At 44.5% G+C, this 22,513-nt stretch overlaps 1 protein-coding gene across 1 annotated transcript in view; it reads right to left on the reverse strand.

The window, feature by feature from the left end:
• The window catches only part of CTNNAL1 (catenin alpha like 1), a 52,094-nt gene extending 31,157 nt beyond the window's left edge, over window positions 1-20,937 (reverse strand). The window contains exons 1-5 of the mRNA XM_045840871.1: window positions 20,704-20,937; window positions 8,610-8,799; window positions 4,938-5,125; window positions 3,143-3,262; window positions 873-962 (exon numbers count right to left, since the gene is read on the reverse strand). Of these exons, the coding sequence (XP_045696827.1) occupies window positions 873-962; window positions 3,143-3,262; window positions 4,938-5,125; window positions 8,610-8,799; window positions 20,704-20,844 (729 nt within the window). The 5' untranslated portion in view covers window positions 20,845-20,937. The remainder of the gene's footprint in view (window positions 1-872; window positions 963-3,142; window positions 3,263-4,937; window positions 5,126-8,609; window positions 8,800-20,703) is intronic.
• Between the last annotated feature and the right edge of the window lie 1,576 nt (window positions 20,938-22,513).

The following is a 22,513-nucleotide window of genomic DNA, read 5'->3' on the forward strand; positions in this document are numbered from 1 at the left end:
AAAAAGGCAGAGTGCAAAACTGTATCTTTACACTTCAATCATCAGTTTACTTATAGTTTTTGAAAAAAAAAAACCCTATGTCTTATTTTCATCATGATTAAAAACATTTTTAAATGTTGCCTTACATGTGGGAGAACAATGGAAGAATGAGGAAAAAGGAACAGATGATATATGACTGCGGCTGCATCTCCGACTTTTAAGAAGTGATGTAAATGAAAAGCTACTCAAGCGCCTAGAAACCGACAGGAGCTTCCACGAGGGCTCCAGGGAGATGCGTTTCTGTGGCTTGGCTGACCCCAGCAGCGTAAGTATTCTGGGCAGAAAAGGCAATTCTAACAAGATGCTACAGCGAGATGTTTACTAGCTCATTCTTGAATTGTATCAATTTTGCTGGCCAGCTGCTGTTTGGAATTACAAACTCTTGATTGACAACTGTGTTTAAAGTAGGATAAGGGATCAGAGATATGAATTTACAGAGTAAACAAACTAAGGGCTGACTTAATACTCCACTGTTACTTAGCAGATTCTAACTTGCCTAACTTCTGCTAGAGATACGTGTGCTGGCTCCCCAAGGAGGCTGGCACAACCTGCAGGCAGCGACCGTGTGGGACAGGCCTCTATTCCCAGCACTAACACACCATCTTCTGCTTAGCTAGCTGCTCAAGCAAAGCTGACTCATAGTTTAATTGCTGTTTGGAACCAGGGAAGAAAGTTAGCATTCTTGCTAAAAAATAACTGAGATTCAAACTATGAGAGCCTATATTCCAACTTATCATTCTGATCTTTAAAAAAAATGTAAAATATGTAAATTACATGCACTTAATCGGGTTCTCTATTAATTTACAACACAGTAAAACAAACAGTGTTCTTACCTTTGAAGCTGTGAGAAGCATCATTGTACACTTTTCAAGCACTGCCCGGGCTGCTGCCATTTTTGCCTTTTTCTTTTCATCTTTCAGATCCTAAAAAGGAACTAGAATCACTGAGCAGTCTAGGATCACGTGAACAATCATTTCTTTTTAATTTTTAAAGATTTTATTTACTTATTTTTAGGGAGGGGGGAGGAAGAAGGAGAGGGAGAGAAACATCAATGTGTGGTTGCCTCTTGTGTGCCCCCACCAGGGACCTGGTCCACAACCCAGGCATGTGCCCTGACTGGGAACCGAACTGGCAACCCTTTGGTTCACAAGCCAGCAGCGCTGAATCCGCTGAGCCACACCAGCCAGGGCCAATGTCTTGAAAAGTCATTTATTCAACAATGATAATACTCAACAACTAAGTAACGTGGTTTAAAAAAAAATGACAGTGAAAAGGAACAGAATCAAGTATTATAAAATGTCACCTCTTCAGTCTAAATACATGAACCAGACAGAGTGGAACAAAATGCCTGCCCTTCCGCGGGGCGGCAGAGCCAGGGACTGAGCCGGAGGGGGAGGCTGCCACGGGCTCCCGCTCTGGTCCCCGCCACACCTGACATCTCGTGCCCCATGGACACACCTCACTCCTAGCCAGAAATGCTCACCCCATGCTTTTCTTAAACAGAAGTGACTCATTTATTGAGCATCTGTGGGCTCCTTATTTCCTTCACAGTAGATACTTAGAAGTCAGCTCTTCCAGAGACCATGTCTGGTTAACTCCATGCATGTACTTCCTCCTCTCAGTAAGAGGTTTGTTCATCCTATACTTAACCAACACACCGCTCCGAAAGGTTCTCGAGATGTATCTCGTGGGTGTATAATCTCCCGCAACTATTATGAAGTCTGAAGCAAGAACTGCATTTTGACTTTTTTTCTTTCAGTCTGTCCTCACAGAGCCCCGGATGGCATGTGTGCCATCACAGAAGTGCTGAGCACTGCCCATCCAACCTAGAACCAAACGCTCCTCATAACAATTTGGCTATGGCCACCTAAGTCAGAGGTCAGCATGCACGTTCAATAAGAGGCCAGGTAACAAAACTGTTAGGCTTTCTGAACGATGTGGTCTCTGTCACAGCTACTTAAGCCCATGAGTGCGGAGTGAGAGCTGTCCCAGATGACCCGTAAATGGATTAGCGTGGCTGTGCTCCGGTGAAATCGTGCTTGCGGACACGGACACATCAGTCCGTCTTTTTTCACTGGGGAGTTGGCTGAGAAGCCCTTTCTTACAAATAACAGAGACCGAAAGTTTGAGAATAATTTACCTTTTATTTGTTTTAGTAAATGTTTATAGTAGATTCGAAGTTATCCCTAGAATACCCCTCTCATTCACTTGCATCCCAGTATAGCTCTCTTTAATGGAAAAGGAACTGCCCACGAACCAAAAGTTAATTCAGTAAGGTGGCATCCCCAAGGACTGTGTCCTACATAGGGATATTATCCATCATGAGTATCTGTCAAAACCAGAAGTTGAAGCCACTTCTAATTTCCACATTGTCTCTGACCTACTGAACAGGACTGTTCACAAAACAACCTCTGGGTCTAGCAGGCATTGTGCCAAGTGTATATGCCATGTGTGATGCTTGTACGCCACACACGATGGCATATACTGAATGGTGTTGGCCAGTGATGGAGAAAGTGGCATCTTAGTCTCTTAGAGGGCTGGCCCAGGGGACAAAACACAGGCCTTCCGTGAACCCCAGATGGTCCTAGAGTTTGACAACTCTAGGCTTTAGAATCAGGCATGACTGAGTTCGATCTGATAAAAGCGTGACCTTGAGAAAGTTGAGGTCCGGGCGCAGTTCCTCACGTGTGAAACAGCAGTGACAGCATCCGCTTTACAGGGATGTTTTGAGAATTCAATGAGGTCACGGATATTGAGTGCCTAACACACAGCCAATGCAAATAAATAATGGCTTGGGTTATTACTATGCCTCTAACGTAGAATAATTACAGAAAGCTATGGTAACAGAATAACACATAAAAATCACAGGGCAAACAACAACAGCTATGTAACAAAGCACTGTTAAGAATATCTATGACTTATTTATTTGTCTGAGCCCTGGTCAAAAGTCTAATGGAAAGTTTCACCAAATACAAAGTACTCGAGTTGGGCCTTGAAGGCAAGCATGACCTTTCCCAGCGTGTGAAACGGGAACAAACAACTTAGATGCGCACGAGAGAAGTAGGCATGTGTCTGAAAACTTTAAAATGGGGCAAGCACGTACATTTTGCCTATCTCCAGTTAGATGTGCAAACTCCACCATTTCGTTGCCAAACTGACTGAATATCTGGACAAACTCTTGAAAGCTATTCACTTTCTCCAGTCTCTCCATAGTTGCAAGAACCTGCAAAACAGAGAATATGTTGTTATTGGGTGTAGATGTGAGAGGGACAGAGATGTCAAGGCAGAGGAGGGAGAGGAAAAAAGAGCAAGTTTCTCTTCGAGAGGAGAGAGGAGGAGGAGGAGTCCAAGAAGGAGCCGGCCAGCGGGGCTCAGAGAGGCAGAAGCGGATTCAAAGGTTAGAATTCTAGGGGATGATCTGTTTTTAGGATGGGGAGACTTGGGCTTACTTGAAAATTAACAGGAAAAAGTAAAAGAAAGGACTAATATACAGGAGGCTATATACAAGGAAATCTATGAGAGAAGGAATCATTTGGGTAGCAAATTCTGGAGAAGGTGAGGATAGGTAGGACTGAGGTAACACCATCTTCAGAGGACAGGGGAGGGGGCGGGGATAAGAGACGGTCCACAGAAGCCTTCAGGTCAGTTAACCAGAACTGGGAAACCCCGCTCTTCTCGGGACAGTGGAAGGAAGCCATCTGCAGAGTGGAAAGGGAGGTCCGGGGACTTCAAGAAAGAAAAACAGTGTGGGTCAGTCAGGAACTGCCTGTGTGAAATAAATTAATTGCCAAGAAGCCTTGGGCAGCCAGGGGTGAATAGAGGGCAGAACCTGCAGTAGAGGCAACAGAAAATGTCATGTGTACTCTTCGAATTAGAAATAAAGTAAACAGAAGTGAAACATCGTTTCAAATGCTTTTCTCTAAAATAACACTACTGGATTAGTTTTAGTCAGATGCAGATAGGTAAAGAAAACACAGATATCCTGTGTTTACTTATTTCTAATGAGGATATGATGGATGTCTGGCATGTTAATCTGCCCGGGCAGCTCAGGAAGTGCAGGCCACTAGCTCAGATAAGGCAATTTGCCCCACCAACGCTGAGCAGAAGAACCTCTGTCTTTCAAAGAGAGCGGCACTATTTTTATTCCTCCAGAACTGCCGGATCCATTCACCTCTCCAATTTCTTTTACTCTTTAAACTTACATTTCTGATTCACTCCACACTCATCAGGAAGCTCTGCCCCCAAACCCTACAGGGACTGTCCCTTCCCTGGCCATTTGCTCTCCTCCTTGCCTAGGGAGTTATCCAGGGAAAGAAGTAATTGTGCACACCCTGGCTTCCCCGATGATCAAGGGACCGTATTATCTGAGACACTGGAAGAATTTAAATCCATTCCCTAAGTTTTGTAATTATTCAGTAATATTTAGGGACTTTGCATAGGCAAATTCTGTAGTGTGTGGATAAATGTGGTTTCAGGAGACAATGTTTTCTTAAGCTTATCATTTGTTACTCCCTGACTTGGAAAAAAAGGTACTAAGGAATTCAGTACTTTTATCACTTAGGTTTCTACTACATGCATTGTCATGGTGTTCGGCTTTTCCTTCCAAATTTGTGTTCATAAAAGGCTTTCACTAATAAGTCTCTATGAGTAGATAATAGTTTTCTAAGAAAAAGTTTAGGCCCAGCACACATCATTTAGGAATTAACAGGTATAGAAGAAACAGCACTCTCAAGCTACAGACAATTAGAACTATAATTAAACAATTATTACAGAATTAAATTGTTAATTAAACAATTAAAATAGACAAGCATTGCCAAATTACCTGCAATTAACCTTAAAAAAAAACTTTTTGAGCAACTTTGAAAGACCCGGTATAAAAACACCGGAAAGGGAAGTACCTTATTTCTCGATGTTATTATCTGCTTAATGACCACTCGGTCTGCCAGCAACAACACTTTCGTCACTGAAGAAAGAAGTAACCTTGCAGCCTTTATAACTCCTGTTTTGTCTGTAAAAATTGTGATCTGGCCACCAGACTCCGGGTGATTCAAGTTGCTTACATCTGTAAGTGCTGCAATGGTTTCTCCTAAAAAGCAAGTCAAGGGGCAAATGTCAGGCTGGGAGAAAGGCACACTGAAATTAAAACCCAGGCTTCTCTCTAATCTCAAAGGTCATGTGCACGATGGGCAGAAACTTGGCTTCATGATTGTCATGTTTAATTTATGTGTAACTAGCTAGTGTTGGACCTTAACGCAAAACCCAAACTCAGCCAAACACAAATATTTATTGAGCTCCCATATAAAATATGAAACTTGACTAGCGGCCACGTAAAAAGTGAAAACACACAGCAAGAGTTTAACACTGGGAAAGAAAAGTAAAAAATAATGATTACAATGACGGCTAATATTTATTGAGCACTTTCTATGGGCCAAATGCATACATACATTATATCAAAACAACTCTATAAGCACTAACATTATCCCTATTATATAGACAAGAAAAGTGAGGTTTAAAACGTGTCCTGGCCTGCCCAGCACCACACGGCTAGCAAGTGGCCGAGTTGGGACTAAAATCCAGGCAGCCTGACTCCAAAGACCCAGTTCTTTATCGCTATTTTGCACCATTTTCCTCAGATGAACACTAAAGGTCCAGGGGAGGCCATGATAACCATGGGCTGAGTGGGCTAGAAGCATTTCGGGAGTGATTTAAGTCTTAAACGTGTACATCTTAAGAAAAGACAGGAGGCACCATTTTCGTTCTCTTCCCTGAGTGTCTGTAAGAGGCAGCTCTCAAGATGGGAAAGGACACCTCAAACGAGAAGAGACAAGACGTGGAGCCCGTGACATCAGGCGGCTGCCTAAGACTCGTATGTGGAGCTGCCCTGGCTTATAGTGCTTCCGGAGCCCCGAGCACAGCCTGCTTGGGTCGGGGCACCACGTCTCCTTCCTCCCCCTGCGCTGAGCTCAGTGACACGACAAAGCCCATAAGGTGAGTAGGACTCAGGCTGCCCTTCATGAGATGACTCCGCTCTTGTTTTAATTAAGGGTTGCTATAACAGAAATAGTAATATGAAGATCACCTCTACATTTTCTGTTGAATTGTCCATTGAATTATGCAATGACTTTTGTATAAGTGCTCACACAATAATTTAGTGGCAGGAAAAAAAAAAGTTGCTGTCCTCTTGACAAGTTGGTTTGTGTCCTTTCAACAGTGAGAATTACAGAACCCTTTCTTCCCCGGGTTTCTGTCTTGCCTTCCAGGAAGTTCAAACATAAATTTCATGCTTAATTAGAATAACAGAGTTGGCTGAAGTTTCTAGTTTATTGTCATCTCCTGTTTTTAATAGGTTTACTGAATGGATATCTTTTTTGTAAGCGATTTCAAATCCTTTTAAATGTGTGGCAAAATATAAATTATAAAGAAAATAAGGGTCGTCCCCTGCCCTCCACATAAAATCTATTCTCTACCCTGTGAATGGCTAGAAATCCAAGAGTCAAACCAGAATCCTGCCTTTCCTTTAATCAATAACCAAGTTCTAGCTGTTTAACCACTTAGTGAGTGTTTTGTGGACTCTTCCTGCTCTGTGTGTATCACTAAGACACTGCTTTGCTTGTAAAAGCTTCCATATTAATGACCCAGCCTTCAGTCTCAACTGTCTCTCAATCAGCTCTCATTTGCTCATTTTCTCCATGCATGCCACTGGAAAGATTTCTAACACAAAGCTCTATGTCTTCCACCTGGCTCAAAAGTCCTCCAACTGTCACCTACAGAATAATACCTGAAGTCATTCATGTAACATACAGAACCACGCATGATCCAGCTGGCCTCTCCATACTGACCTGGCCTTATCTCACCCACGCCCTTGCCCCCACGACTCCCCCAAAACACCTGCTCCTCCCTCAGGGTTGCCTGTGGCAGTAAATAGCACCATTTGCCCAGCTGTTCACACTCCACACTTTGACTCCTCTTTCCATCACATCCCACAACTAAACTAATGGCGTCACCTCGGCAATATAACCAGATGCAACCTCTTTTCACCACCTCAAATGCTATCAGCCGGTCTGAGTCACCGTGATCCATCACCTGAGCCACCGCAACAGCCTCTTCACTGGTCTGATTTCACCCTCAGACCTCCTCACACCTGTTCTCCACACTGGAGCCACCAGCCACCCCTCTAAAACATAAATGAGAGTATGTCCCCACCCTACACCACACCTCCCACTAGCCCCCCGTTACACTTAGAACACTATCCAAAGTTCCTGTCTTTGCCTGGAAGGCCACACCCGGTTTCGCTCTTCTCTTGGCCAGGGAGGCCCTTCCCCCAGACATCCACGTAGCTGGGGGCCTGTTTCACGGCAGTCTGTGCTCCAATTTTACTGCCTTAGAGGGGCTTCCTGACCCCCTATCTCAGTAGTTCTCAACTGGGGGCCATTTGGACCCTGCAAAGGACATTTGGTGATGTCTGGAGACACTGTGGGTTGTCATGATGGGGGAAGAGGGGACCTACTGGGATCTAATAGGTAGAAGCTAGGGGTTCTGCTCATAAATGAGGCAGGGGTGTCAGACTCATTTTCCCCAGGGGCCACACCAGCCTCGCAGTTGCCTTCAACGGGCCGAATGTAATTTTAGGGCTGTATAAGTGTAACTACTCCTTCACAGTTAAGCGAGAGCTCGGCACTGCCGCTGGGTAGAAACAAGGTGGAGGGCCAGATTAGGCCCATGGGCCTTGTGTTTGCCACCCGTGGTCCACAGCGCAGAGGACAGCTCCTACCCCTAATGAATTATCAACAAGCAATGATCTAGCCCACAGTTTCGATGTCATCTATCCTCTTTAAAATATATTTCCATTGGTTCCTAACCGTTACTCTGCTTTGTCATTTTCTCCACGATAACTATTACTACCTGACATTATGTATCTATTTATTCATTTGTTTATGGCCTCACTCACTGGACAGAAGTGTGTCTCCCTTACTAGAATCCAAGCTCCATGAGAGCAAGCTTTTGACTAACTTGGACACACCTATATCCCTACGGCCTAGAAAAATGCCTGGCATGTAGCCAGCATTTAGTTAATGTTCATGAAAAGAATAAGTGGATAAATGACACTTCAACAAAGTTGAGTCTACTAAACACCCCAGGTTCTCTTAGGCTTCTCAGCTACCAGCCACAGAGAACATGTGTGACATCGTGCACTCTGAGGTTGCTACGGTTTGCCTGCTACAAGCGACAGGGACGAGCTAATTCTTATTTCCATTTCCTGCACGGTGACCAGTAGGCTGATGTGCTCCTCAAGGGTGGAGTCCATGCCTCACACTCCTCTCTCTCGCACACATTTCAATGGCTGATGGTGGTAGCCGACTACCTTGCCCAGGGAAACAGTTCAATTTTCAGATTTAGGACTTGAGCCTAAAGAAGGTCAATAGTCTTAGAAGCTATGCAGGACCTTAATGTCCCAGGCATCTGTAATAAATCACAGTACACACCTTTACTCAACATAAGACAATAATTTGTCACCATATCCAAAGCAGTAAAATTGCTATGAACAGGCTTCGATATCGATATCCACATACCTGCTTGTTTCGCTTCAATGCAGGCAATATTTATTTCTTCTTTCAAATCCCTGTTTTCGTTGGCTATCGCCTCCCCTACTTTCACAAATCTTCCAACTGCCAAGTTGACGGCTTGTCCTACACGCTGAATTGCTTGCAGAGTTTTATCAGACTTTTTGGTATTATCTTTATGATTGATGAGTGTGGTAATCTAAAAATAAAATAGGAAAGCAACTTGTTTAAATTTTATCTCAATAACTTTTTAAAGCTAAATCACAAAGGCCAAGTAAATGAAGCCCGGTGTGCCGGACAAGGCTAATAGACTAAATGGACAGTTTAATGCTCCAACCCAGAGGCAACCAGGAAAGCATCCTGCATCCCTCCTCAGGACAATGTTCCCATTCATAACAACCGCAGGTTTAGGAAAGAGCAGATATCTGGGGCATACAGTTCCAAAAACCTTCCGGATATTTCACCAAATCTTTAAGATGGGAGAAAAATAGGTGAGGCTAGATCATTACAACCAAAGAATCCATAGAGAATCAAAGCACTTCAGGTCTATTTCCTCTGCTAGAACTTGGGCTGCTAGGAGGACGGAGACAGCATTTTCATCTTGCATCCCACTCCACTGCCTAGTTCGCAGCTTGTACAAGATGGTGCGTGTGCCTTACATGTTTACTGAATGAAGTAGGTACCGAGAATAACCATTATAATCTGTTTCATGCTCCTCTGAGTTTTGCTGTGGACTAAAGTAAATGCAATACCAAGAGTCTGAACACCTGCTACCAGCCCCTGAAATAAAATACAAAAGGTGACGAGCTGGTTGAAACACAGATAAATCTTCAAGATGTCTTATAAAATTAGCACATGGACTCTACCGACAAATAAATCTAAAGAATGTTACATAAAAAAATATAGGTCCCAAATAGTACACATCCACTGAGCATGACTTTGAAATGAATGTATTTTATATAAATGTATTAACAAAGGTCAGATAGACAGTTAAGAGAAGAGGGGAGGAATCCCTCTCTGAGAGATAATTATGTGCCAAGCACTTTCTATGCCATGGCACTAATAGTTTAGAATCAGGAAGGCCTGGCTGTGTACTTGGGCTCTGTCATTACTAGCTAAATGACCTATGGAAATTTAGTTTACTTCTCTAAATTTCCTCATCTATAATATTGTTTTTCAAATTTTGGTTATTTCCAAGATGCCAGGTCCTGAGGATGCATCAGTAAACATTATAAATCCTGCCTCCATCTGGCTAACAGTCCAATAGAATGGCAATAATAGTAATTCAGTCATACAAAATGTATTTGTTGCACAACTATCTTATGCCAAATAAAATTCTAGGTAATGATGAAACACAGCAATTAACAAGGAAGGCCCATGCTTTCATGGAGCTCACATTCTAGTGTGGGGAAATACAAGAATCACATAAATAGGAACATAAAGCATTTTTAATATGCATGCTATGCAAAAGTATTAAAATAGGATAATGTAATAGGAAGTATGTGTAGCTACCTGAGATTAGCTGATCTTCCTTCATAAGAAAAGGGTATTTAAGTTGAAACCTACATGATACCAAGCAGCCAGGCTGGCAAACATCCGGGGAATAAAGCATTTTAGGGAGAAATAATTGTTTGAAAAAGGGGGGATACCCTCAGGAATGAGGTAAGGCCTGAAGTGGTTAAAGAATGATGGGCCAGAGAGCAAGGATACAACCGATACGAACAGGTGGGCAGGGACCAGCTGTTAAGGCTGCGAGTTGGAGTTGAGTTGTGTTTATTGTGAGAGTGATGGAAAGTCACTGGAGGGCGTTTAAGCAGGAAAGGGAAAGGCTCTCTAGGGGTTTTGATGTGTCTCCACAGATTCTTTGCTACTTCACCTTTCAAGAGGTGGAGCCTCATTCCTCTCCCCTGAAGTATGGGCTGAACTTAGAACAGGAGAAAGCAGAAGTGACAGCATGTGACTTTTGAGGGCAGGTCACAGTGACACTTCTGTTCCCATCTTACTCCCTCTCTGAGGTTACTCACTTCTAGGGGAAGCGAGTGGCCGTGTCATGAAGACAACTGGCCAGCCTGGTGCGGGGGCTGCCGTGACTGGGAACTGAGGCCTCCGAACACCACACACCAGTGGTCAGGAACCACCCCTGCGAGCCACTCCCAAATTCCTGACACACACAGAAACCAGGATAATAAATGGTGGCTGTTTTAAACCATTAATTTGGGGGTAATTTATTTAGCAGCAATAAATAACTAATGGGATCCCAAATGTACGTGTTTAAAAAGAAAACTGTCTCCTGGGGGAGAAGTAATTGCTCAGGTGGCAAAAGCAGGAGCAGGGAGACCAGTTAGAAAGCTGTGGCAGTAGCCCAGGTAAAAGGCGGCACTGGCTTGCTTGAACCCAGGCGGCGATAGTCAAGGTGGAAGAAAATGGGCTAACTGGGGGATGTCTTGAATACACAGCATCCAGTAGAAGTGACACGTGCCTGAGTGTGGTTGGCAGGGTAATAATTTATAGTTTTAATTTGAACATTTCACCTGAAATGTCATATGGTATGCTTGAGCATGATATGGCCATGTTATAGAATTACATGCTTATGATTTTGTAATAAAAGATTTTGTAATAAAAAGAGGTGTTATTTGTGCTGGACCCTGTATATAACTTGCTTAATGGATTAGATTGGTGTTGTCAAAGAAGACCACCAAATTTGTGGCATGAGAAAGAGGGTTCATTGACAACACATTAACATTTCTATGTGGCAGGCACACAAAAAAGTGTTTTATATAAGTAATCTAATTTAATCTTCACAATAATCTTAGGACCCAGGCATTACTTTATCCTCTTTTTACAGGTAAGGAAACTCCCATTAAAGATACATTTTTAAGGTCACACAGCTATTAAGCAGTAAAGCTAAAATTCAGAAAATTTGACCCTGAGGCCATACTTTTTTCCCAGCTTTAATGAGATATAATTAACATATAACATTGTGTAAGTCTGATACATGCATATGTTGCAAATGATTACCAACATAGGGTTAATTAACACCTCCATCACCTCATATAATGTGTGTGTGTGTGTGTGTGTGTGTGTGTGTGTGTGTGTGGTGAGAACATGTAATCTACTCTTCCTGACTTTCAAGTATGTACGGTAATTCAGCATTGTTAGCTACAATCACCATGCTCTACATTAGATCCCCAGAACTTATTTCTCTTATAAGAAAAACCCATGTCACATCAATGTGTGGTTGCCTCTTACGTGCCCCCTACTGGGGACCTGGCTGGCATGTGCCCTGGCTGGGAATGGAACGAGTGACCCTTTGGTTCGCAGGCCAGCGCTCGGTTCACTGAGCCACACCAACCAGGGCTTTATACTCCTTTTAATGTCTTATTGAATTTGGTTTGCTAGTATTTTGTTGATAATTTCTTACCTATATCCATCAGGAATATTGGCCTATAGTTTTCTTTCTTTGCAGTGTCTTCATCTAGATTTTATATCAGGGTAATGAGAGCAAGGGCCATACTTTTAAATACTATGCTATAACAACAAAACACACACACACACACACACAAAGAAAGAAAAAAGAAATACCACCTTATAACACTTCACAAAATCCCAGTGAAGCAGATATTTTACAAACGAGGAACGCGGACACCATGGAGAGTAAAGAAATTGGACATCAAGGAGATAGTCTGACTCCAGGAACTGAGCTCCGGAGCCTAGCCCCTGAACCACTTAGCATGCTGCCTTGTCTGCCTTCCGATGCTGATAAGAGGATTAAACAAAATGATCCACAGATATTATGTTTAACAAAGTACCCGGTTTATGGTGAGCACTCAAGGTATATTATAATTAGGTCCTTTATTTAATCCTTAGGTATTATTAAAAATAAGAAAACCCAGGCTGAGTGAAATTAAGTATTGGCTCACACAGCTAAGAAGTGGCCTGGTTTAGAATGTGAACCCAGGTTTGTCTGACACCAAAGCCCACCCGGTCCTCTTTCCTTTGGGGGGGCGGGGTGTGCAACCTTTCTGATTTTTTTTGAAGGGTCGCAGACCATTTTCTTTAAAATAAAGTGTTCTCTAAAGCCATTAGGTCATCATGTCAAAGCGGAGTTGCTGCGGCTGAATTCTGAGGATGATGTGGGACGTGCTGCTGGGAAGCAGGGAAACAAACAGGAATCCTACAGCACCGGCTTGGTTCCTCTCCACACCTGCCGGCCCAGGGAACTCTTCACACCACCTGGAGAAGAGAGGAGCACCTTGGAAGAGACTCCGTAGTAAAAAGGAGTGTAAGCTGCTTGTTAAATCCTTTACCTACATAAAACTTTAAAAATGCAATCATGAAGAAAGGATCCTGCAATTGTGCTAAAATACTACCTATTGTTCAGTTCTGAAACGCTCATTTCGCTGTCACTACAGGCACCCTCCTCAATGCATATAATCAGGTGTGGCTGTCTTCTTGTACTCCAAGCAGTCCAGAAAGCATTCAGTCCAAACCCAGGTATGCCTTTAAAATTGACAGAGGAGCCAAGTCAAATTTACAAAATTCCATACTAAAAGTTCTATTTGTTTCCTCAAATTATGCTCAAACTTTTAAAGAGGGAGTTTCAAAAATTATACTTGCTAAAAAAACATGGAAAAATTAGGAAAGTCTAAAGAAAACAATCACCCAATATTCTACTACCCCATGGGCATTTGGGCCTAATGCTTTCAGTCTTGTTTTATACATGTACATACTTAAACACACCATTTGACAAAATTCAGATCAAACTTCAGTTTCCTCATCATGCAAACAATAAGAACAGGCAGCATTTAACATTCAGCCCAACAGTAGCAGGCACTATTTTACTTGTTTTACATGTATTAAGCCCTTTAACGGTTCTGTCTCCATGAGGGAGATCCTATTATCACCCTCATTTTACAGATAAAGAACCTAAAACTTGAAGACAGATCACAGAGCCAGTAAGCACTATACTTTCCCTTTCCTCCCAAGGACTGTGTTAAGGATCAAGGGAAAGACAGCTGGTGAAAGTGCCCTGTAAATTACATGATGTGCCCGATCATATTTGAGCTATTATGCTGCCAAGTGGGAGGCATATTATATCAAGAGTCACGACCTGGAGCTGCCCTGACACTGGTCTGGAGGCTGCCTGAAGGAAGTGAAAATGAGGGCAGAGAAGGCATCCCACGGGGAAGAAAGAGAATCTGATACACTGAAGAACTCTGCTGTGGAGTAGGAGAGTAAGAACTGGGGCTTACTTGATACCTTCTAACAAAGGGTGTCAAGAAGTACTAATCTCTAACAAAGTATACCCTTGCACTTAGGAGCGTGACCTCTGGTGTCACTTTGCCTGGGCTGGATTCGGGCCCCGCCATGTGGCAAGTCGTCTCACCTTTCTGTGACTCAGTGTTCTCACCTGTAAAAATGGGAACGACAGGTGTACCCATCCCATCAGGTCATTGTGGGGAATAAAGTAGAAAAGGTAAGTAAAGCACTTAGAAGAGTGTCTGGTGTATAGTCAGCACCACAAATTGTTAGATAACATATTGTTTAAACTTCCAGAATCTCTGTTCTTTCCTCATAGCTGTAATGTTATTCTTATTTTCTAGAATAATGGACAGCAATCTCTTGGTTGAAATGGATTTTCTTAGTTTACTTACTTATTTTGTGGGGATGTGAGAACGTGAAGACCAGGAAGAAAAAACAAACAAAGTGAAGCGAAACTGGCCGTAGCCCAGATGAAAGAACAAAGCCTGACTTCCCTGGGACCTGAAGAGTAAGGAAGCCAGCCCAGAACAGAGACATTTGTCTCTGGCTTTAACTCAGGTGGACGAAGAAGGGGCCACATAGTAAGCTTGACAAGCTCAGGGGATGCCCGCACCGTGGTCCTCACAAACCCAGAGACTGAAAGTAACCACACAGGGTGGGTTGAACATAAAATTCCTAACTAAGAGGGGGTCATGGTGGGTAGTCATGTTCTAGGCTGGTAAGCATCCTTCACAAAGGTCCATCTTCACCTCTGAAATTGTCTATTGTCTTTCTGCATCTAGGATAACACACCTTTGGAATGTCAGAGTAATCTCTTCCAGAACCCTCGAAGGCACAACTGCAGGACCGGGGCACAGACCACACTGGCATCTTGTTCCCCACGTGCCTTCTCTCTGTGCTGTGAATGTTGAGCGTCCTGTACTCACCAATGGAAAAGTATGTGTCTCTGTTTTGCTTTTTATCCAATCTCAGAGATCCCCAGCTTTGCTTTCTCCCACCTCCCTAATCTACCACCCATGGATTTCATGTAATCCCTACCCCTCTTAGATCTCCTCTTCTGATTTTAATGTCTTTTCCTGTCTGTGATAGATTTACTTCAAAATAAGCTGCAAAACTGCCATTCTCCAGAGCATTTCCTCAATCCATTCAGATTTTGCTTCCTGGCAACTGTCATCAATTTGGCTCAAATAAACTCCTATAAGACTTTTTCTTAAGGCTGGACGTTCTTTTTGTCAACATTCTTCAGTAAATGCTTCAAATTATTAGACATAAAAATCAGCTAATCAGCTATAGAAACCAATGTGAAAGAAACCACACCAAACCATGGGAGATGCTTTAAGAGGCAAAAAGAAGGGCACTTTCACTGACTTCATACACCATTTTAGTGTTTGAATTTTGTGTTTTATCTGTTTTTCATTTTTTATTTTAACCCTCACCCTAAGATATGTTTATTGATTTTACAGAGGCGGTGGGGGGGGGGGAGGGGGAGGAAAAGGGGTAGAGAGAGAGAGAAGCATCAATGTGAGAGAGAAACATAGATTAATTGCCTTCCCTACACACCCCAACTGGGTACCAAACCCGCAACCTAGGTATGCACCCTGAGCAGGAATCAAACCTGCAACCTTTCTGGTGTACAGGACAACACTCCAACCAACTGAGCCACCCAGCCGGGGTTGTGTGTTTTATCTTTGCCATTAAAAACACGTATATATTCACATACACAAATTGGCAAAGAGGGCCCCACGTGTACCCTATTTATCTCCAGCGTAGTGAGACAAGGGTCCTGAGAAGCTTGCAGGGCACTGCAGAGGGAAATGGGAAGATGGGTGAGCTACTCAGGAATGTAAAGGGTCTGTCCATCGGTGAATGAGCTAAATCTCTCACAGACAGGAAAAGACTCGTGGGTGGTAGAATAACATTCCACACTAGGGTGGAGCTGTGTGACAGATCCCCCCCTCCTCCCTTCCTCGCATGAAAACATTTTAAGACTGGGAGTGGGAGTTTTGACAGGAAGAATAAAGTGATTATTAAAGGTGGGGAGTTGTACTACAGAAAATATGTTTGGGACCTAGCCCAGAGCTTTAAAAAAAAAGTCTAAGTTAGAAAATATGTAACAAATGAGTATATATAACATACACACATACAGCTTAAAGAAATGAAAGGGAGATGCATGCACGCAACCACTGCCAAGCGTCAGAGAACACTGCCAGGGCCCGCGACAGCCCGTGAGTGCGGTGGGCCCCTCCCTCTCTATATCACCACCATCCCTCTCCCCAGAAAAAAACCACCGTCCCGATTTTGTGCTCATCCGTCCCTTACAACTACTGCACATTAGTTATATCCCTAAGTGATACATGGTTTTATTTTGCTTCATGTTGAGCCTTTAATTTTTTTCATTCAACACTATGTTTTTGAGATTCATCCGTATTGATAATTATACCTGTGGTTCATTCATTTCACCATCATATAGTATCTCACTGTATAAACATACCACAATTTATTTAAACATCCTACTGTTAAAAGACATTTGGATTGTTTCCAGTTTAGGGCCATCAGAAATAAAAAAACAAAAATGATCAAAATTAATGCATGTCTCTAACACACAGAAGCAGCAGTTTCTCTTAAGGGTATGGATCCACTCTCATGTGTTTTTATTTAGATAACCAATTGTCCCAAGCCCAATTCTGTTAAAAAAAAAAAAAAAAGTCTTCCTTTTCCCACTGACCAGCAGTGCCAACTCTGTGATTTATTGAGTTTCCATATGTGTGTGGATCTGTTTCTAGGTTCTCTATGATGTTTCACTAGTGTTATTTGCCCATCCTAGTCTTATACCCACATTGCTTTAATTTACTACAGCTTCCTAAGTTTTGAAATCTGGTAGAGTAAATGCATCCACCTTGCTTCTTTTCTGGGTATTCTTGGCTCTTTACTCTTTCATATAAACTTTAGAGTTCCCTTCATCAAATTCTACCTTTAAAAATCTTGTTGAAAGCCCTGGCTAGTGTAGCTCAATGGATTGAGTGTGGACCTGCAAACCAAAAGGCTGAAGGTTCAATTCCCAGTCAGGGCACATGACAACCACACATTGTCATGTTGTGGCAATCACACATTGATGTCTCTCTCCCTCTCTTTCTCCTTCCCTTCCCCTCTCTAAAAAATAAATAAATAAAAATTTTAAAAAATAAAAGTAAAAATCTTGTTGAAATTTCCAGTGGAATTGTATTAGATATATAACTAATAAGGAAAACTGATGTGCCTACAATATCAATTCATCTGAACAGTGCTCTTCTCCCATTTATTTAGACCTGCTTTGGCTTTCCATAACATTTTAAAATTTTCTCCATGAAGTTTGACATCTCTTTTGCTGCACATATACTCCTAGGAACCTCCTTTTTATTCTGATATATTTTTAGAATTTATTTTTCTGCTTTACTAATGTAAAGAAATGGAGTTGACTTTAGTATCCTGTATTCAGTGAATGGGCTAAACCTTCTAATTTTTATAAGTTATTTATGAACTCTTGAGTTTTCCATGGAGATAATTACATCACAATGAGAGTTTTCTTTTTTTCTTTTCTTTTTTATTTATTTTTTTAATTTTAAAGACTTTATTTATTTATTTTTAGAGAGGGAAGGGAGGGAGAAAGAGAGAGAGAAACATCAATGTTCGGTTGCTGGGGGCCATGGCCTGCAACCCAGGCATGTGCCCTGACTGGGAATCGAACCTGCGATGCTTTGGTTCGCAGCCCGCACTCAATCCACTGAGCTACATCAGCCAGGGCACAATGGGAGTTTTCATTCTATGTTTACACCTGTCACTTCTCCTTGCCTGGTTGCACTGGTTAGGAGTTTGCGGACAGCGTCGATCAGAGCTGTGACAGCAGGCATGCTTCTGTTGTTTCTGGTTTTAAAGAAATTGTTCGTTTTAATGTTTGTTTCTTTTTGATTTGCTGTTATGATGTTAACTGTAGGTTTTCTACAGATACACTTTTTTAGGTTAAGGAAGTTTTCTTCCGCTACTCGTTTGCTAAGTGCTTTTTGTCATGATCAGGAGTTGAATTTAATTGAATCCTTTTTCTGCATCTATTGAAAAGAAAATATATCTTTTCTAATATGCGAATGCAGACAATTGCACACAGGTGTCTAATATTGACTCTACGTTGCATTTCTAGAGTAAAGGCCGGTAAACCCAGAACTTTTTACATGGAGGGTCAGGGAAGTGAGATGGTATCAGATAGAAACTCGCCAAACTGTAGAATGCTAGTTCTCTTGTTCACCTCAAGACTCTGTCTCCTCTGCGGCACTATTCCTGACTCATCGTGACTTCTCTGAGCTCTTGGAGCATTTACTACTAAAAACGCTCATTTGACACTTGGCATGTGCTATCCTGTACCTGCTCTGTCTCCCAACTAGAATACAAGACCTTCAAAGAGCAGCAACTAGTAAGCACACAACAAATGCTTTCTTAAAATGTTTAAAATGTTCTTGTGGGTAAGATTATGAAGTATGAGTTGGAAAATAATGCAGCATCCTTAGAAAGGGACACTCCTGGACATGGGTTTTCTAGAGAGCTGCAACTTTAATCTGCTAACATTCACTGAAACTTAATCATTCTTAATTGTACACCATACTTTTCTGCTTTGTTAACAGTATTCTGGCCAAGCTTTATAGACCTTTTAAAATTTTTTATGCATAATTTAACTCTTGCTAAGTACAGCCTGTCATTAGGATCATCAGTTATGGTACTGTGCTAAAGATATTGATGTGGATATATAATGTGTGGAATGCAGAACCTCCGCTGTGAGCCTGAATGAGTCTTTAATAGGGAAGAATAAAAAGTGGCATTTCCCCTTTTGGCATTGACCTCTAGTTAACTCTCAGCAGCGATTCATGCATTCCTCCTCCACTCTCCTACTCTTGCCACCCTCTTTACCCCAGAGTTACACAATGCAGAGTTGTAGGAGTGATACATTGTTAGCAGTGATACTGGGAAAAGTTACCATTTCTGCAGATTACAACCACCTTCCAGCTTGTTTTTCCCTTGTTTTTCCCTAACTCTCTTCTCTGTACCCGCTACTAGCTGACCTCATCACTGCTTCTAATTTCTAGAAAGGACACAGCATATGGGGTAGCTTAGAGCACATACTCCAGAGCCGGGCTGCCTGGGTTCAAATCCCAGTCTGACATTCGTAGTTCAGTCCCACTACAAGTTACTTAACCTCACTAGTTCTTGGCTTCCTCGTCCATATAATGAAAACCAACATCTATCTACCTCACAGCATTGGTATGAGAATTAAATGAGTTAATATTTATAAGGCACTTAGAACATGGCCTGCCTGTCGTATAGCACTGTCACTGTTAAATGAGTGAATAAAATACTGTCAACTTGAACTCCACCACTCTCTTACCTCTGTGCCTCTTAAAACTACTCCAGCATTTCCCATTTTGGGCGGTGGCTGTATTAGTGGTGGCGGTCTTCTTCTGGGGTGGGAGGCAGTGCGTGCAGACACCCCCCCCCCAACTGATCCTAGCAATCCTTCCCACGGGCCAGTGCTCCTCTCAGACATGGGAGGGGTGGGGGACGGGGCTTGTCAGGTGTATTCATTCCCTCTTCTGTTACCCAGGCTAAAATGAACACAGGTGAAGATAATGGAGCTGTTCATTTAATCAGCCTGACAGGAATCCAGGGACATATGTGACAGGCGTTTTCAAGTATTAAAAATGTATGGACCAGCTCCGGGCTCCCCATCACTGAATACGTGTAAGCAAGGGATCGGCGACCAGGTGTCGAGGATGCTTTAAGAAAGATTTTTCTTCTTTAGAGTTAGATAATCTTTAAGATTTTTTTTACCTTCAAAATTTTGTCAATACTAGTGTGAGTCACCAAGACGTTGCAATCTAGTTGTGAGTCACACGACGCCAACGCGCTCCCAAGGCACAGAATTCTTCCCTCTCCGCCGCACTTGGCACAGGACCGCGCAGCGAGGTGAGGAATTCGAGCCCTCGGGCTGCGTTAACCGGGCTCGCGGTAACAAAAACTCTAAAACTCCGCGCGTCAGCGAGCTGATTCCAGACTTCTGTTAGGACCGACGAATGCAATAAAGCACACATCCCCAATGCGATTCGCCAACGAGGTGTGTGTCCCGACTCACTCTCGGGCTGGACAGAAGCGGACGGGAGGGAGCGGGCAGGTCGGGGGAAGGGGCAGGGTGGCCCGGGGCTGAACCGGAGCCGGGCGAGCCGACACACACACCCAGACGCGCGCACGCAGGGGAAAGGGACAAAGGCCTCGGGGAGAGCACGCCGGACTCGGGGGCGGGCAGGAATGCCCCAGCCAGAGTGGCCACCAGTCCGGGTTCGGACTGGGGATGCAAACGTGAGCCGGCGGGGGCGTTCGAGAGTGGCGACCAGGGTCCCTATGTGCCAGCAGGGCCCCCGCGGGGTCCTCTCTGCCTCCCGGGAGTGGGGTTCGGCCGCCGCACTCCCAGGGGGCCTCGCTGGGCCAGGAGCTCCTGCACCGCAGCCCCGAAGCGTGTCCTGCGGGACAGGCCGGGCCGCGCACCTGCCGGCGGGGCACTCGGGTCCGCACGGCAATCTGCGCCCCGCAGCCTCCCCTGCGGCTCGGCGCACTCGGCCTCGCCTCGGGGTTTCCGAGGGTCCCGACTCCCGCCGCCCCCGCCGAGGCGCGCCCCCGAGCCCAGACAGGCGGTCCGACACCCACTTTGTAGCGAGGGTGCTGAACGTGAAGCACCGGCTGCCTCCGGCCCGGCCCCGCAGCGCCAGCACCGCCGCCATCACCGGCCGCGGCCAGGGACGAGGGGCCGCGCCGGGAGCCACTTTACCTGGGAAACCAGCGGGAGCAGCGTCTGCTCCACCGAGCGAGTTTTGATCTCAAGTCCTGAGTCGAAGGTGAAGCCGGACGGGCCTGAGCCTTGCACTGCCCCGGCGCCGCCGACGCCCGCGGGGCCCGGAGAGGCGGCCATGGCTCTCCGCCCGTCGCACAGCCGGGACGCCGCGCCACTGCGGGCCCACCGCCCGCCCGCGGCTGCGGCACTGCACCCGCGCCGCCCGAGGCCCCGCCCCCCCGCGGGCCCGCCTCTGGGACGGCCCGGCCCCCAGACTGCTCCGCCGCCGCCGCCGCCGAGCCCCGCCCCTGCCTCGCTCCCGGGAGCTTTCGTCCCGGGTCCGCTCCACAGCCCCGCCCCCACCCCGGCCCCGCCCCCACGCTGCCCCGCCTCCTGCCCCGCCCCGACTCGCTTCCAAGACCACTCTTCGGTGGGTTCCTCGCAGGTTTCGCCCCACTGGAATAAACGACACACCCGAGGGCCTCCCACGGCCACGTGTCCTCTTACCACGACAAGGGCAACCGCCGCCAGCAAAGCTTCCTGTCCCCCGGATAGATGACTCAGCGTAACTCCCATTCAGTGACAATTTCCAGAAGATGCGCTGGGATTGAAACTAACGGAGCAGAACTAGAGTCAAGGCTATAAGGAGGGACTTTTACTGTGCGACGGGGATTCCGCCAGTTATAGTGCTTCCGAGGTCCATTCCCCCTCCACGCAGCTCCTTTTTGGACTTTCTCACAAATCCTTTGCGCTGAATTGAAGATTATTTGATTATGCAATTAGGTAGTATCTAGGTGCTTGGTGAGAAGGCAGTGGTTTGGGTATCTTTTGAACTACTGTTCCGAATTACTCTTGAGAAGGAAGTAAAATAGAGCAAATGGAAAAGCTTCGCCTACTGTTCAGTATTTTCAAAATTACTTTTCCCCTAGTATCTAGCACAGAACCTTTCTTCACAGCTGTTCATTGACTGAAAAGATCATTAGTGTTTATTTCAGATTAAACTCACTGAAGGGTAAGGCTAAGAAGCAGAGTCCCTATGTGATTGCAATGGGAGAGGGGAACCCTCTTACCCTAAGGATTCCAGGAGCAAAGCCAAAAGGAGATTGTCAGAAGCACACTCCCTCTGAAGGGGTCTGGGCATAAGCAATAGACTGAGAAGCATGAAGAAATACTTTGTGAACTAGCTTATCTGCTAACGAAAGACCATCAGAATAGAAAAGACTGTGTGGCTGGCTTCCATCCTTATGTCTCGCCTGGAATCATTTGTCCACCCATGATGTCCAGTCGATAAGCTGACCACCACCAACTGGAGTTGTCAGCAAGCTCTTTCCCAAGCATCACTGAAAGGCGTTTCACAGTACTTCCACTGTGGGTTTCAGCATCACCTGCTGGTGCTGCACTGATATCTCTGGTGTTGAACACAGCAGCCACAACTCACGTTTGTTTTGTTCATTCAGAATGTGCTGTTCCTTTACACATTTTTTCCACCCTCTGACCTCTTCCTCCCCAGCAACCCCCACCTCACCATTTCCTTACCTCCCCACCTTAAGGCCACCTTATCCTGTGTACTGAGGGCTCCAACCTCAGCCTTGGACCCTTTCTTTCGCCTCTTTAAGGTGCCCAGTATCCACTCCATGGACACATTTTCCGTTATGTAAGTTGCCCATATTTCATAAAAATTCAGTGGAGGCACTGGTGCCAAAGGAAAAGATATAAGACCTAAGAGGCAGATGGATATATTTATGAAAGTCTGACTTCACCAAAGATCACATTTCTCAACGGAAATAAGACTAAGTTTACTACCTGA

This window comes from Phyllostomus hastatus, unplaced genomic scaffold (genome assembly GCF_019186645.2).
Source record: "Phyllostomus hastatus isolate PE091 unplaced genomic scaffold, TTU_PhHast_1.1 phas_contig_34, whole genome shotgun sequence".
In the NCBI taxonomy this organism is placed as follows: domain Eukaryota; kingdom Metazoa; phylum Chordata; class Mammalia; order Chiroptera; family Phyllostomidae; genus Phyllostomus; species Phyllostomus hastatus.